This window comes from Pristiophorus japonicus, chromosome 1, assembly GCF_044704955.1.
Source record: "Pristiophorus japonicus isolate sPriJap1 chromosome 1, sPriJap1.hap1, whole genome shotgun sequence".
NCBI lineage: Eukaryota > Metazoa > Chordata > Chondrichthyes > Pristiophoridae > Pristiophorus > Pristiophorus japonicus.
Window position 1 is genome coordinate 279,230,202 of NC_091977.1, and position 16,425 is coordinate 279,246,626.

Below are 16,425 nucleotides of genomic sequence, written 5' to 3' on the forward strand. Positions count from 1 at the left end.
CTGCAGTTTTAATGATGGAGCCAGAAGTGCTCCTGACTCCACATTCAGGTAAGTAGAAAATGGTTTACTTAGCTTTTTGGTGGTAACCTCTAGCGGTTTCTTTAAAGACCACTGGTTTGGCTGCTGTGCGTCTAAGAGGACGGACTACAGCAAGCACAGCTCAGGTGCCAACTAATTTCGAGAAGGCCTGAATTACGTATTAGGCCCCCGATTTGCATAGGCAATGGGCTCAATGCTTGTTTCGGGCGGATGCCTTGAACACAACAGGGTGCCCTAACCAATATGGTGTGCATCACATACCATATTGGACCCTTCAGTGCCCATTTTTCACCTGTAAAATGGACGCCGAATGATTCAGTTTCTTAAGCGGTTATGGTTTTTCCTCCCTAGCCCAGTGACCTCAAAACTGTAGGGACTGCTAGCGTCCCAGCTGAAATCAGCAGAGACCAGGGATTTAATTTTGCAATGTTTGGTGCAACAGATTCTAGTATTTTTACTGAATGAATAACTAACCGCTCCTAAACCATAAGTCTGTTTCAAAACTAACCTGAAGATGTGCGATGTATATTAATGGTAGAGTTGAATTCTGGGCTTCCTTGATCAAGATAGATGATGGCTTCAATTGGCAGTGGACCACTGCACTCAGCCCCATTAAATGTGAAGTACCAACGCTGACAGCAGGCACTTTTGCATTTCAGACGAAGTGAGCCTGTGAACAGTACTCTGAGAGCACTGTCTGTGCGCAACTTGCTGAATGTGCATTCCTGAGGCAAGACACAAAGAGGCATAGTCAACACCGTGTCAAAATATTGTACCTATACTATGACTTTGTAAAATTCATTCTCTTCTATTAAACTGCCATACAAATAGATGAATCCCTATCTATAAAGGCAAAACTCATCCATTGTCCCTTTAAAAACTTCATGTACACTTCGTACCCCTGCCCCATACAGTTCACCTGGTAAACTTAACTACAATAAACAGTATCTTTGCACATTTTGCACAAAATAAAGCCCATTTGAATCTTTGTCCTTTCAATAATATCATCATGCACATGCTAGATTTAAAATGTGTCCTTAAATTCCCTTCTACTAAAAATTAGTCCAGTGTCCATTTCCTAATTTATTGTGTGGAGTACATTTTGCAAGATACAATCTTTGTTTTACATAGGCTGCTTGCCAGCTTCACAATGGGGGAAAAAATGCACATACGCGCTATTTTGAATGGACCGCGCACCCAAAAAATATTAAAGGGAACATTGATCCTCATCCTTTTTGACCTGTCTGCAGCCTTTGAGACATGGTTGACCACAACATCCTCCTCCAACACCTCTCCTCCAAATCTAGCTGGGTGCGACTGCCCTTGCCTGGTTCAATTCCTATCCAGTTGTAGCCAAAGAATCACCTGCAACGGCTTCTCTTCCTCCTTCCACGCTGGACCTCTCGATCCCCCAAGGATGTATCCTTGGCCTCCTATTTCTCACTTACATTCTGCCTCTTGGCAACATCATCTGAAAACACGTCAGGTTCCACATGTACACTGACAAAACCCAGCTCTATCTCGCCACCACCTCTCTCGGCCCCTCTACTGCCTCCAATTGTCGCGCTGCTTGTCTGACATCCAGTATAGGATGAGCAAAAATTTCCTCCCAATAAAATATTGTCTTCGGTCCCCACTACAAACTACATTCCCTAGCTACTGACTCCATCCCTTTCCCTGGCAGCTGTCTGTGGCTGAACTAGACTGTTCATAACCTTGGCTTCCTATTTGACCCTGAGCTGAGCTTCCGACCCCATATCCTCTCCATCACCTGTCTCTGCATCTGCCTCAGCTCATCTGCTGCTGAAACCCTCATTCATGCCTTTGTTACCTCTAGACTTGACGATTCCAATGCTCTCCTGGCCAGCCTTCCACCTAGCACCCTCCGTAAACTTCAGCTCATCAAAAACTGCTGCCCGTATCCTAACTCGCACCAAGTCCCATTAACCATCACCCCTGTGCACGATGACCGACACTGGCTTCCTGTCTGACAGCGCCTCAGTTTAAAAGTTCTCCTTGTTTTCAAATCCCTTCATGGCCTTTCCCCTCCCTATCTCTATTACCTCCTCCAACCCTACAACTCACCAAAATCTCTCCACTTCTCCAATTCTGGCCTCTTGCACGTCCACGATTTTAATCACATTGTGCTTGCATTCGTGCCTTCAGCTGCCGAGGCCCTAAGCTCTAGAATTCCCTCCCGAAACCTCTCCACCTATCTACCTCTCCTCCTTTGAGATGCTCTTTAAAATCTACCTCTTTGTTCAAGCTTTTGGTCATCTGTCCCAATATCTCTTGTATGGCTCAGTATCAAATTTTGTTCCTGTGATGTGCTTATGGATGTTTTACTACGTTAAAGGTGCTATATAAATACAAGTTGTGGTTGCTTAGTTACAATGTATATTAGTTCTTCATTCCAATTTCTTTATTGGTTTTAGAAAACTCCATTTTTCTCCTAGTTTCATTAGGTATAATTTAGCCTAACTTCAAAATCAACATTGAATATGATGGCTCCTTTACAATGACTAATTAGCAGTGAAGATTCATTTTCTGGGAGAAGGTGATCCCGATGACAATAAGGGCTAAACTCAGTCCCTCCAGGCATAAAGAACCCTGGAGTATGACCTTCAAAGAAGCACTCTTCAGGGTGTAGGACAGATGGGGAAATCGACTGGAGGTAGTGATTATTTGTACTGCACAGGAATGATTGTCAAAAGATGTGCAAACTAAGAGACATTTTCAGCAGTCATCCATGCCTGGGAAGAGGATATTGGTTTATTGGGGACTTAAACTATTTACTTCAGCACTAGTTACGAGTCTTCTAAACTACAGGGTAAGTATTATAGGGTTACTATGTAAATATGGAATTTGTTAACACTGATACTGAACACAACTAAGCCTATTAGGGTCTTTGACTAATTATTCTGATACAAGATTACCATCCCTATGATCGAAGAGTTCATCTACAGTCAAAGCAGTCCCCTCTCGATCAGCTAGGATTATCGATTGGATTCCAATAGATACCAGGGCCTATCAGGAACTTAGAGCACTAGTCTGCAACATTCTGCTTTGATCAGTCTTGAACTTCTGAAGGAATCTATTTTGCTTATGATGTACATAATAAGGAAAAGCTCCCTGCATTATATTCCTCCTGGTCCCCTAGACACCAAGGGGCCAAACTTGGTGAAGGCCAAGTGCTGCCCAAAAGGCTGCCGAGAGACCGGGCGGCACTTTGGGCAGGAAATTGATGAAAAATAAATTAAACGTTGGGCCGGTGGCAAATGAGTAATATACGCCGACAAACTGGGCGGGAGTGGGGGCGGAGCTCCCAATCTCGGCGGTAAATGCTCGTGCCACCAAGGATGGAGTCAAGCCCACGGAGGGCCGAAGACGTTCAAATAAAAATTATTGGAAAAAAATAATTACCCGTAAGACCTTTAGGTGGACCCATTAAGGTAAGTCGCTGTGAAAAAAAAATGTTAAAGTTCACTAAAGTTTTAAAACCAGCCTCCTTGCAGCGGTCCTTCCCCCTGCTGGTGCCGACTCTTGCACACACCAATCTGGCATCTCGGCGGGTGGAAGGACACGTGCCACTTGGTCATCCGCTAATATCAGCGGGCGGTTCTCCCCTCCTGCCCGCTCCAGACCAAGTGCAAACTGGCACTGGGTGCAACCCGGAGAGGAATCTCGGTGGCAGTCAGCAGTAAGGCCATCTATTTTGGCCCCCTAAACTTGTATCTGCGTATTGGGAGTAAAACTGTGGGAATGGGAGCAAGTTGTCTCCTGCACTTTAAATTAACATAAATTACATAAGCTGACCCTTCGATGTAGTTATTTACTTGAAAAAAGTAACTCCCAAAATTCATGGTTTGCATTTTGAATTTTTTTTAACCAAAACTAATAGTTATGACACAAGGTTCCAGGATTTTCCAGGGTAGGCAATGGAGAAGCCGAGCTTTCAAACAAGAAGTCCGAGCTTGCTTTGTGAATAGCTAATCTGGCGGTCGATCATAAAAAGAATCTGTGTGTTACGCACCCCTTCCCAGTTTGGTGGCGGTGTTCATAAACTCAGAAGGGAGGGATCCTTAACTGCATTCTAAAGTCAAAATAGGGCCGTGGCTTGCCATGATTGATATAGAAACATAGAAAATAGGTGCAGGAGTAGGCCATTCGGCCCTTCGAGCCTGCACCGCCATTCAATGAGTTCATGGCTGAACATGCAACTTCAGTACCCCATTCCTGCGTTCTCGCCATACCCCTTGATCCCCCGAGTAGTAAGGACTACATCTAACTCCTTTTTGAATATATTTAGTGAATTGGCCTCAACAACTTTCTGTGGTCGAGAATTCCACAGATTCACCACTCTCTGGGTGAAGAAGTTTCTCCTCATCTCAGTCCTAAATGGCTTACCCCTTATCCTTAGACTGTGACCGCTGGTTCTGGACTTCCCCAACATTGGGAACATTCTTGCTGCATCTAACCTGTCTAAACCGGTCAGAATTTTAAACGTTTCTATGAGATCCCCTCTCATTCTTCTGAACTCCAGTGAATACAAGCCCAGCTAATCCAGTCTTTCTTGATATGTCAGTCCCGCTATCCCGGGAATCAGTCTGGTGAACCTTCATATGGACTGTAGCCAATCAGGAGGAACCCCGGCAGTGACAGAGAGAGAAGTTAACAAAGCCAAACCCAGTAGTTGAAACTTCAGCCAAATACTCCCAATACACACTCAGGCATCTGCCACAGGAATAGGCCTCTCCAGGGGCTCAATTTTCCCCAATGCCATTTGTTGGCGTACTTGAAGAGTTACGCCCATTTTTCGGGGGCCCAACTATGCAAAAACAAATCATTCAACTTTCCCCGTTTGAATTGCTGATTTTGAGGCAGCGTAGCCTAAGATCTGCGTCAAAAAGATCGGGTTGCCTGAGTAATGAGGGACACACTGCGGGCTGAGGCTGGAAAATGAAACATACAAGACATTCTGGCTAGCACGCAGCAACCTGCACAAGCACCTTGAACATTGCAGCAGCTTACCAGCATTAATTTACCAGTACCAGTTTATGCCAAAAGTCTATTTCCCCCTCTCGGTGCCGCTCCTAACCCTGGCCGAAAGGCCTCCCTCCCCCCTCCTCCCAGAGCCGGTGCCGCTCTAAACCCTGGCCGAAAAGCCTCCCGGTGCCAGGTGCCGATCCTAACTCTGGCCGAAAGGCCTCCACCGCCTGCCCCCCCTCTCTCCCCCTCTCCCTCTTTGCTACTGTTGTCCCAGCTGTGGAACTGCATCTGCTGCGCTGATTCTCTTGCCTGTGCCAACTTTGTTAACTGCCCAGAAGGTTTTTCCAGCGTGGTCATATACGCCATCCTAAGAAAAATTGTGAGTAAATCGGAGTTGGCCAAACTTGCTTAAATGGCCAGAATTGGCGTGAGTGGCAGGTTACGCCCCAACTCAGATAAAAAAAATTGTAGCCTAAAAAAATCCTACTTAAGTGAATTACACTAGCGCAGAAACTTTGGGGAAACTGAGATTGTAATTTACTCAAAAAAAACTGGTGCAGATAATTGGGGAAAATTGAGCCCCAGGAAAATGCTTCCACTGATTTACAACAATTTTATGAGTGTTATTAAGCATTTTATTCAGAATTGTTTAATTTTTTAATTAATTTCTTATGCTATAAGTGTCCATTTTGCCTGGAAATTTCACAATGGCAGGAACCTTTCAAAATGGTGGCTGAAGCCAACTTCAGAACATTTTTAGTAATTTCATTATTCACTTTCTGTAATTCATCACTTTGAGGTTGGTTATTTTGGAAAAACATTCAGCATTTTGATTGCTCGGTTTTCTGCTGATTATTTTTCCTCTTTTGAACTTAATGAATTGGATTGCTTTTGATTCATTCACATTTAGTTATTTCGTTACCTAACAGATAAGTCCTTATTACAGCCGATCACTAATTTTCAGCCTGTGATGTGTGGCGCCCTGAGTGTGACACTTTCAGGTATGGTATCTCTGAAAAGGTATGACATGACAGGTGTGCATTAGACACAGACTATAACTAGACATAAATTGGGTAATATTATCAGGCATAACTCAAATCATAAGAGGGAGATGCTTAAATTATGAACTTTGATACCTAGTTTAGTTTGTTTACATTATTATATTTTTAACATTGATAATACACTAATCCAGCTCTATGTGCAATGTGCTCTGAGATTTGAAGGAAGCATCAGAAGGGGATATTGATTCATTTTAACACATTAAAACCAATTGTGGTACATCAAACACCTTTCAGAAGTCTTTCATTCAAACAGTCATTAGTATTTGAAAATAATGGATATTTCTTTTGTAATGGAAGAGCAAAGTTCTACTTCTGGGCAAAAAGGAGCTCCCGCCAATCATAGCACCTATTACACTGCAATATTATTTTAACCATTTGACAGATAAGTCTGAAATATGTTCTTAAAATCTAGGCAGTTACATTTTGTGGCACTGTTCTGATTGCTGCAGGAAAGTGCTTGTTCCATGGCCCACACCCTGGGCATAATTGCAATCTATTGCTTGATTTGTGTGGTAATATGTTATATTGAGGCTGTTTGCTCTGCATCTGATTACAGTATTAAATATAAATTGATTCAGGAGCAGTGTCGTGTCCCTCTCGTGCTTGTAGAGCGAAGATGTTCTCTGTAGAGTATATACGCATGTTCTTTCAGTGTGCATTGAAACAAAGACACTAAGTTTCACAACACATGTTTTCATCATCTGTCCCTGTTCACCAGATGCTACACTGAGCAGTTCTGAATTGGTTTCATGTGACTCGTCTATTTGGTTCAACTTTCATGACCTCAATTACCAGAAAAGAGTTCTGATGGAGTATAGGGAAGATTATAGTTATTATTTTAAACTTTAAACCTAACATTTTAAGGGTCATTTTAACTCAACTTGCTGGGTGGCAAACCCGTGGGATCAGATGGAACGCCAGTTTTACACCCTGCTCAATATTACTCTCCATTGCCTTCAATGGAAAATAAAATCAAGCAAAGTGTTGCACCTAATCTCGTCACTTTCCCAACAGGTGAGTTTGGTTAAAATTAACCCCAAATTTATGTTTACATCTAATCCTTTAATGTTGACCTCACATAAATCTGCAACTAAATATAGATTATAATTCTTAACCATTGTGCAACCCAAATCTGGAAAAATCTGGTTTTAAAATCCATATTACACAGATCAAATTAACTTAATTTAATACTGGCCCTTAAATTAATCGTGTTGCAAAACAGATAATTTCAATTAAGGTTTAAGTTCTATTTGGATGCTAAGTGCTAAATAAAGATACACAATAGTGAACTGTAGAATACCTAATTCATTCTGCAACTCATAACTTGTCTTCATTTATTGTCAGCTGTGGCTCAGTGGGTAGCACACTCGCCTCTGGGTCAGAAGGTTGTGGGTTAAAGTCCCAATTCAGGAAGTTAAGCACATTACTAGACTGACATTATAGTGCAGTGCGGAGGGAGTGCTGCACTGTCGGGGGTGACGTCCTTTGGATGAGACATTAAACCGAGATCCCGTCTGCTCTCAGGTGGATGTAAAAGATCCCATGGCATTATTTTGAAGAAGAGCAGGGCCAATATTATGTCCTGGCCAATATTTATCCCTCAATCAACATAACAAAAGCAGTTTCAAGTCATTATCGCATTGCTGTTTGTGGGAGATTGCTGTGCGCAAATTAGCTGCCGCATTTCCCACATTACAGCAGTGACTACACTCCAAAAGTACTTCATTGGTTGTAAAGTGCTTTGAGACGTCCAGTCCTTTGAAAGGCACTATATAAATGCAAGTCTTTCTTTCCTCACACCTGGAATAAATATTTCCCTGTGGCATTAAGCATGTTTCTCTTCCTTCTATTTTCTTCCCTTTGCATTTTTTTTGTCAGAAGATGACTCATGTTGGGGTACATTTCCAGAGCCATAAGCAGCACTACACTACTTTGCCTGGTTAACCATTCTTCATGTAGAAGTATGGACATTGAACATTAGCTGATCACCGCTCTGTTTGAATCGTATTAATGACCTGGACTTGGGTATACAGAGCATAATTTCCAAGTTTCCAGTTGCCACAAAATTCAGAAACATAGTAAACAGCGAGGAGGCTAGTAACAGATTTCAGGAGGGCCGAGACAAACTGCTGAAATGGGCAGACACATGGCGGATGCAGTTTAACGCAGAGAAGTGTGAAGTGTTGCATTTTGGTGGGAAGAATGAGGAGAGGCAATATAAACTAGTACAATTTTAAAGGAACAGAGAGATCTGGGGGTATACATACACAAATCTTTGAAGGTGGCAGGACAAGTTGGGAAAGTTGTTTAAAAAAGCATATCGGATCCTGGGCTTTACAAACTGAGGCATACAGTACAAAAGCAAGGAAGTTATGCTAAACCTTTAGAAAACACTGGTTCGGCCTCGGCTGGATTATTGTGTCCAATTCTGGGCACCGCACTTTAGGAAGGAGGTGAAGGTCTTGAATATGGTACAGGGGGCGATTGCTATAATGGTACCAGGGATATAACTTTACTTATGTGGTTGACTCTTAAATGCCCTCTGAAATGGCTGAGCCAGACTGTTAGCTGAAAAGTGGCTTACCACCACCTCCTCGAGGGCAATTAGGAATGGGCAATAAATGCTGGCTTTGCCAGCGACACCCACATCCGTGAATTAATAATAAAAAAAAATTCCTCAAGCAATCAGAATACCACAAAAAGTAACTGCCTAGATTTTAAGAACATATTTCAGACTTATTTGTCCAATGGTTAAAATAATATTGCAGTATAAAATGTACTATGATTGGTTGAAGCAACTTTTATCCCAGCAAAAGTAAAACTCTGTCTTCCAGTACAACAACAATGGCCATTATTTTCAAATACTAAGGACTGTTTGAATGAAAGACTTCTGAAAATAGTTTAATGTAGCATAATTGGTTTTAATGTGTTAAAATGAATCAATTTACCCATCTGATACTTCATCCGAATATCAAAGCACATTGTACATAAAAAGCTGGATTAGTGCATTAACAATGTCAAAAATATGATAATGTAAACAAACTAAACTTGACATCCATACTCTTCAGCTTCCAACAGTGGTCATTAGTCGAGATTATTTTCTCTTCCATCTTCTTAGTTTGGGGAACTGGAAGCAAATGTAGAACCCTCAATGCTTCTCTAGCTGAAATAAGCCAACACAGCAGCAACCAGAGATTGAACCTAGGATCTTTCAAGTTGATATAGCTTAATATCAAACTCTGCCAAGCTTTAACGCTATCCATCATCATAGGCAGTTCCTCGGAATCGAGGAAGAGTTGCTTCCACTCTTAACATGAGTTTTTAGGTGGCTGTACAGTCCAATACGAGAACCACCGTCTCTGTCACAGTTGGGACAGATGGTCGTTGAGGGAAGGGGGTAGGAGGGACTGATTTGCTGCACGCTCTTTCCGCTGCCTGCGCTTGATTTCTGCATGCTCTCGGCGGTGAGACTCGAGGTGCTTAGCGCCCTCCCGGATGCACTTCCTCCACTTAGGGCAGCCTTTGGTCAGGAACTCCCAGGTGTCAGTGGGGATGTTGCACTTTATCAGGGAGGCTTTGAGAGTGTCCTAGTAACGTTTCTGCTGCCCACCTTTGGCTCGTTTGCCATGAAGGAGTTCCGAGTAGAGCACTTGCTTTAGGAGTCTCATGTCTGGCGTGTGAACTATGTGGCCTGCCCAGCGGAGCTGATCAAGTGTGGTCAGTGCTTCAATGCTGGGGATGTTGGCCTGGTCGAGGAAGCTAACGTTGGTGCGTCTGTCCTCCCAGGAGATTTGTAGGATCTTGCGGAGACATCATTGGTGGTATTTCTCCAACGACTTGAGGTGTCTACATGTTCCATGTTTGTGAACCTTACAGGAGAGTGGGTATTACTACAGCCCTGTAGACCATGAGCTTGGTGGCAGTTTTGAGGGCCTGGTCTTCAAACACTCTTTTCCTCAGGCGGCCGAAGGCTGCACTGGTGGTGTTGGATCGCGTCGTCAATGCCTGCTCTTGTTGATAGGAGGCTCCCGAGATATGGGAAGTGGTCCACGTTGTCCAGGGCCACGCCGTGAATCTTGATTACTGGGGGGCAGTGCTGTACACCGAGGACAGGCTGGTGGAGGATCTTTGCCTTACTGATGTTTAGCGTAAAGCCCATGCTTTTATACGCCTCAGTAAATATGTTGACTATGACCTGAAGTTCAGCCTCTGTATGTGCACAGATACAGGCATCGTCCGCGTACTGTAGCTCGACGACAGAGGTTGGGGTGGGTCTTGGACCTTGCCTGGAGATGGCGAAGGTTGAACAGGTTCCCACTGGTTCTGTAGTTTAGTTCCACTCTGGCGGGGAGCTTGTCCACCTGCACAACCTCTCACCAACACCGACCCTCAAAATTCAGAATCTCTTAACAAATGAATAATTTCAATCGTTTGTATGATACACTTATTTATAACTTTTTGTAGGGGAGGGGTGAATTTCAGGCTTATCTAACTGAAAGAAGTCAGTGCTGGAGAATGGAATATGCCCCCTTGTTTTGAATGCAATGTTTTTGTGTTATCGACTTATTAAGAGATCAAGGGGTTTAATTTTCACTTTCCCTGCCTGGGCGATAATCTGAAAGTGGATTGCTGGCCCACTGTAGAACCTGTCTGATTTCTTCCCATTGTGATTAGTGGAACATACACCAGGCAGGTTCTACAACTGGCGACCGATCGCTCCATCAAGTTGGAAGAGTGAAGAGGAAAGTTATATCCCAAGGGACTTATCTTCCTCTGATGGACACTTGGGTGTATAAGTGGTAATCGTACCCATGGTCAAATTCATAAGACATCTGTCCCTTGTTCCAGGTGCTTATTGAATGCACCATGTTGTTATGTCATCCAATATACACACAAACACAAAAAGTGCTCCAAGATGGAGTAAGAGGCTGAATGTGCACTATATAAATGGAAGGTTCCCCCCCCGCAAACCACCACTCCACCACCAACAACCCCCCCCCCTAAATTCTGCACCAAATTCTCTACCACCGAACAAATTTACATAGTATTTATAGTACAGAAACAGGCCATTCGGCCCAACAGGTCCATGCCAGCATTTATGCTCCTCCCACCCTTTTTCACGTAACCCCATCAACATATCTTTCTATTCCTTTCTCCCTCATGTGTCTATCTAGCTTCCTCTTAAATGCATCTATGCTAGTCACCTCAATTACTCCTTGTGATAGTGAGTTCCACATTCTAACCACCTGATGTAAGGCAGAATATTTGGGAGATCAAATGTACCAATATGTTAAACTGAAATAATCTCATGAATAGCTTTGCATCAGTCTCTATTTATATTGATGCTTAAAAAGAGGAATTTTAAAGGGTATGGGGAATGAGCTGGAGAGTGGCATTAGGCTCGATGGCTCATGTGGAGAAAATCACCAATGCAGAATTGATGGGCCAAATGGACTCTTTCTGTGCTGCAACATTCTATGATTCTATTTGGGTCAAGGAACTCTGAAGGCAGTTTTTTTCTCATGATCCACTACAGAGGTTGGACACTGAATTGTTTCTGTAGATCTAGGTACCAGTGTTACAGTTTTTGAATCCTAGTGGAACTTGACAATTGGGTAAATGTCTCAAAGGACCAAACCCAGCTGAGCCAATTATTTTAGATGTAGATATGTGAATATCAGCCACAGACACTTGCTGAAATTCTCACCTAAAGGACAAGACTGTCATACCTCATAATAATTGCATTTTGGTAATATGTAAGAATGTTATGATGGCTATTTGGAATTATTGCATGCAAGAGCTAAAACATTTTGCCTTAAAATGGTACAGTTGTGTCCATGAATTTCCAGTACTGTCCAGGTTTTTTTTTGTCAACATTCCTTCAAGTGATGTGGATAGGTTTAATATACTATGACATCTGTGACTTTTTCCGAACACTGAGTCGGCAGCCTCTGGCCATAAGTCAAGTATTTTGGTTTCTAATAAAATTGTAGTGTCAACAACGCTCTGCTTTTCTCCAGACACCAGTGCTAAATGTCAACTTTGAAACTGTCGGCTCACAAGATTTAATCCTTTCCTCAAGGTGCACTTGCCTGATGAAGACATTAATGTTGAGGCTGCTACAAATCTTGAACCTGATGCTGAGCCGTCATTGGTCTTGTGCTTCATGTTGAACTTATTTCTATATTCAGAGAAATTGCTTGATTGACTTGACTTTTTGGTACTCTTGTATTTCTCATGCTCAGAATATGATTCAGACGTTTTAGCCTCAGTCATTGTTTAGAATGTCGCTGAGTTTCTGGAATCCCTGTTTCTTTAACTTTCCTAAGTACATTGGTCGAATTTGCAGATTAAATCATGGAGTTGCATGGGACAATTTTCCGCTGAGGCTGGTGGGAATTTCACCCACCACCAGCGCATACTTGGAGAATTGCCCCAACTGTGCAGGCATTAAGGCTGGAATCTTCCTAGCACTGCGAGTGCGGGTTTGGAGGCGGGCCCGCTATCACAATGGCCATGAGTGACAGCGGCGCGGAATCCCGCTCTGAACCCGCCTCCTTGTCAGTTTCTAAAGTACCGGGTCTGCATGCGGATCAAAGACCCAACACCAAGCGGTGGGCCAGTTAATTAAGGTAGTTAACAGGTAGTTGAATGCTACTTAAGAGGATTAAAAGCAGCCACTTACAATTTTACCAATCTTTTGATGAGTTTCTCGTCCCTCAGTGACTCTCCATTACTTTGGGAAGTTGACAGCTGCAGAAGTGGTATAAAAGCTACCATTTCACGGATGTTCACTTCCCAATATCAGAAGCTGAAGCTTTCAGGATTTGGAAGAAACTTTTGAGCTGTATGCAGTTTGGAAGTGTTTGCAGTGAACTCTCTATTCACTGTCACCTCCTTGGAGCATCCTCTCTCACCATTGATAGATCGCTTCTATCATCTCAACCTCACCAGCCATCTATTGCAGCAGCATCGGTGCCCTTGAAAAAATCTCATCTTGGTCCTCCGAATCCCACCACGATCGGCTCCAGTACCAACAGATACTAAACACACCAGCATCAACAACAACAACAACACCAACGTTCTCCGCAATCAACTGATGCTGCACAGAGCATCAGCACCCAACCATACTGCTGCCAGGGATGACCTCACCATGGCCACATTTACTTCACTTGACGCTGTACACCCTAGCTGCCACATGTTGTGCTAGGTTGGCACTTCTCCACACCAGCTCCATAAAGCATCCCTGAAATGCCCAAACTATTCCTTTCACACTCATTACCGTTGTGGGGTGTACCCTTATGTCTCACCATTCACTACAACTCACTAAGCCACTTCCAAAGGTGGCCACAAATCTGTCCAAAAACGCAAAGTGTTGAAAGTAAAGATTTCAATGTTTGATAACACATCAACATAAACTTTACATGAACATTGGCTAAAGGATTCAAGTACCTACCCTTGAGTGTTTTGTGGCAGAGGAGCGGCAAGTGTTTTGTGGTGGAGGAGCATTGAGAGATTGTGGTGGAGATACGGCAAATGAGGGTACCGGGCCCAGAAGAGTCGAGGGCTCAGGGGCAGCCTGGGCCAGCCCACACTGTAATATGTGTGTGCATTAGGTCTGTGCAGTAGAGCAGGTCTTCAGTCATCCTGATTAACCCTTACTACTGGATAAAGGCCTAGCTCTGTCAAGCCCATGTGGTGGCTATTGTGTACAGCCACCACACATTAAAAAATTCCACGCACAGGCATCTTCCACCCTTTCAACTGGAGTTCAGGACTGGAATATCGGGTCCTTCATTGAAACATCTGTGAACTCATGTGGAAGCAAGTCATCCTCGTTCAAGGGACCGCCTATGATGATGATGATGGTGTTGTTGGTTGGTATAATTGGACAAAAATGAGGATGTGTATGAAGGGTGGCTACTGAGATGGGGAACTGATAATGTAGATAAAAAGGGAATAGTGGAGGTGCAAGGTAAGTTGGTGTGAGTAAGAATGTGCAAAGGAAGAGTAGGGAAGACAGAGTGATGCGGGTGTGATGAGTGGCACATAGAGGTTGAGTGGGGCTTTGCAGTAACATTTTGTAATCTACTGATATCATTGAAAGGTTTGCGCCACTGCAGCCTGGTCCTCCTGATGACATCTCTGCTTGTGCCCTCCTGTGCAATGTACAACCAGGCTGCGTTGGTGTCCTGGGGAGGTCTCTTCCACCCATTGGAAGGGAAAAGGACTTCCCTGCATGCTGTGATTCCCTGCATAAGCATCTGGAGGGAGTGATGGGGGTGTTGGCTGCAGCCGTGCACCTCTGTGCAGTGCTCGTCAGTGTTAGCACCACCTTAATGCTGCTGCAGAACACTGACAGAAAAAATGGCAACATAAATGTGGGCATGATCCCTTTAAGGAAACCGTCTGACAACACGTTATCAGATGACGTCATCAAATCCACTTCCTATTAATTGGCCGGGAACCTCGCAGGGCGGGCTTAACAAGCCCCATCTAGGAAAGATTGCTTTGAGAGGGCAGGATAGAGCCGGGAGCAGGTTTCCCACACGCCACCGATGCCGGCTGCTCTGGACTCACCACGGGTGGTGAAATCTCGGCCAAAGTATGGATTTTAGCAGTAAAGATTACAACAACAACATACTTTTATTTAGCACCTTCACATAGTAGGAGAATGTCTCTGAACGCTTTGCAAGGAAGAAAAGGAAAATGCAGAACAAAGAAAATTAGAAGAGAAATAGACTGGTGACACTATTGAAAATATAGGAACAAGTGGCCCTTGAAGGAAGTGAAAGAGCCAGTAAGATGGAGTGGCCAAAGGATTGACCTCTTCTGGTGAAGTGGAGAAAACAGGAAATAAAGTCAGACTGGAGTGTGGGCTGAGACACATAACTGGAGAATATCATTAGCACGACATAAAGTGAGGCTGCGGTGGGATTTGAAAATTACGATAAGGGCCTTGAAATTGAGAATGAAGAACCAGTGGAGTGCGGCAAAGATAGGGGCGTTGAACATGCAAACTTGGCAAGAAAAGGCAGAGATGTGGAGTTTTGGATTAACCGACGTTATGATGGGTGGAGGAGGGAGGTTTGGCAAAGGTGGCATTTGAAAATTCAACTCTTAAGATGATGAAGGTATGAATTAGATTTTTGGCAGAGGACTGGGGAAATTAAATGCCGAAGCAAGAAAGCTGTAGAGTTGGTAAAAATGCAGCAAAGATAAGTGACCGGATCTGAGGTACAAAGGACAGCAGATTATCAAGGCTGCACACCACCTAGTTCATTATCAGTTTCTGACCCATGGTACGAAACAAATGAAAAACTTGTTTGTAACAATAAGTGAGCCATTAGAAAATAAGTGTCTAAATGGGACAGAAGAGCAGAGGGATCTGAGGGTACAGATGCACAAATCACTAAAAGTAGCGATGCAGGTTAATAAGGCCATATAAAAAGTAAACTAACCACCGGGGGACATTTCTAGAGGGATAGAATTGAAAAGCAGAGAAGTTATATTAAACTTGTATAGAACTTTGGCTAGACCACACTTGGAGTACTATGCACAGTTCTGGTCTCCATATTACAAAAAGGATATAGAGGCACTGGAGAAGTACCAGAAAAATTTACGGGGATGATACCAGAACTGAGAGATTACACCTATCAGGAAAGGATGAACAGACTGGAGCTCTTTTCTCTAGAAAAGAGAATTGTGACAGGTGAGCTGATAAGATTATGAAAGGGTTTGATTGGGTAAACGTAGAGAAGATATTTCCACTTGCTGGGGAGACAAGAACTCGGGGCCATAAATATAAGATGGTGATAAATCTAATAGACAATTCAAGAGAAACCTCTTTACCCAGAGAGTGGTTAGAATACCACAGGGAGTGGTTGATACGACTAGCATAGATGCATTTAAGGGGAAGCTAGATAAACACAATAGGGAGAAAGGAATAGAAGGATATGTTGACGGGGTTAAATACGAAGGTTTGGAGGAGGCTTGTGTGGAGTATAAACACAGACACGGACCTGTTGGGCTGAATTGCCTGTTTCTATGCTGTAAATATTATGTAATACGTGCTATGTATTACGTGTCTTTTCATTCTATTTATGTACGATCTAGTTTTAGCCATGAGGTGGCATAGTGAGAGCAACATAAAGAACTTCTGTGCCTGTCGAAACCTGGGATGGTAAATTGATGTTCACCTTAATTATTTTACTGAATTTCTTTCTTTAAAAGCCTAGATACAGTTTTGACTGGAATTATTTTATGAAATAATGCTCTTGTCCCATCAAGGGAAATGAAAAGCATGAAGAAATTAAACCTTGATGAATCCTTCCCT

The 16,425-nt window shown here is 43.2% G+C and overlaps 1 protein-coding gene across 1 annotated transcript in view; it reads right to left on the minus strand.

The window, feature by feature from the left end:
- Positions 1–16,425, minus strand: part of LOC139249177 (collagen triple helix repeat-containing protein 1-like) — a 37,005-nt gene that overhangs the window by 1,364 nt on the left and 19,216 nt on the right. Inside the window, exon 3 of the mRNA XM_070872282.1 lies at positions 548–764. Coding sequence (XP_070728383.1) covers positions 548–764 — 217 coding nt within the window. The remainder of the gene's footprint in view (positions 1–547; positions 765–16,425) is intronic.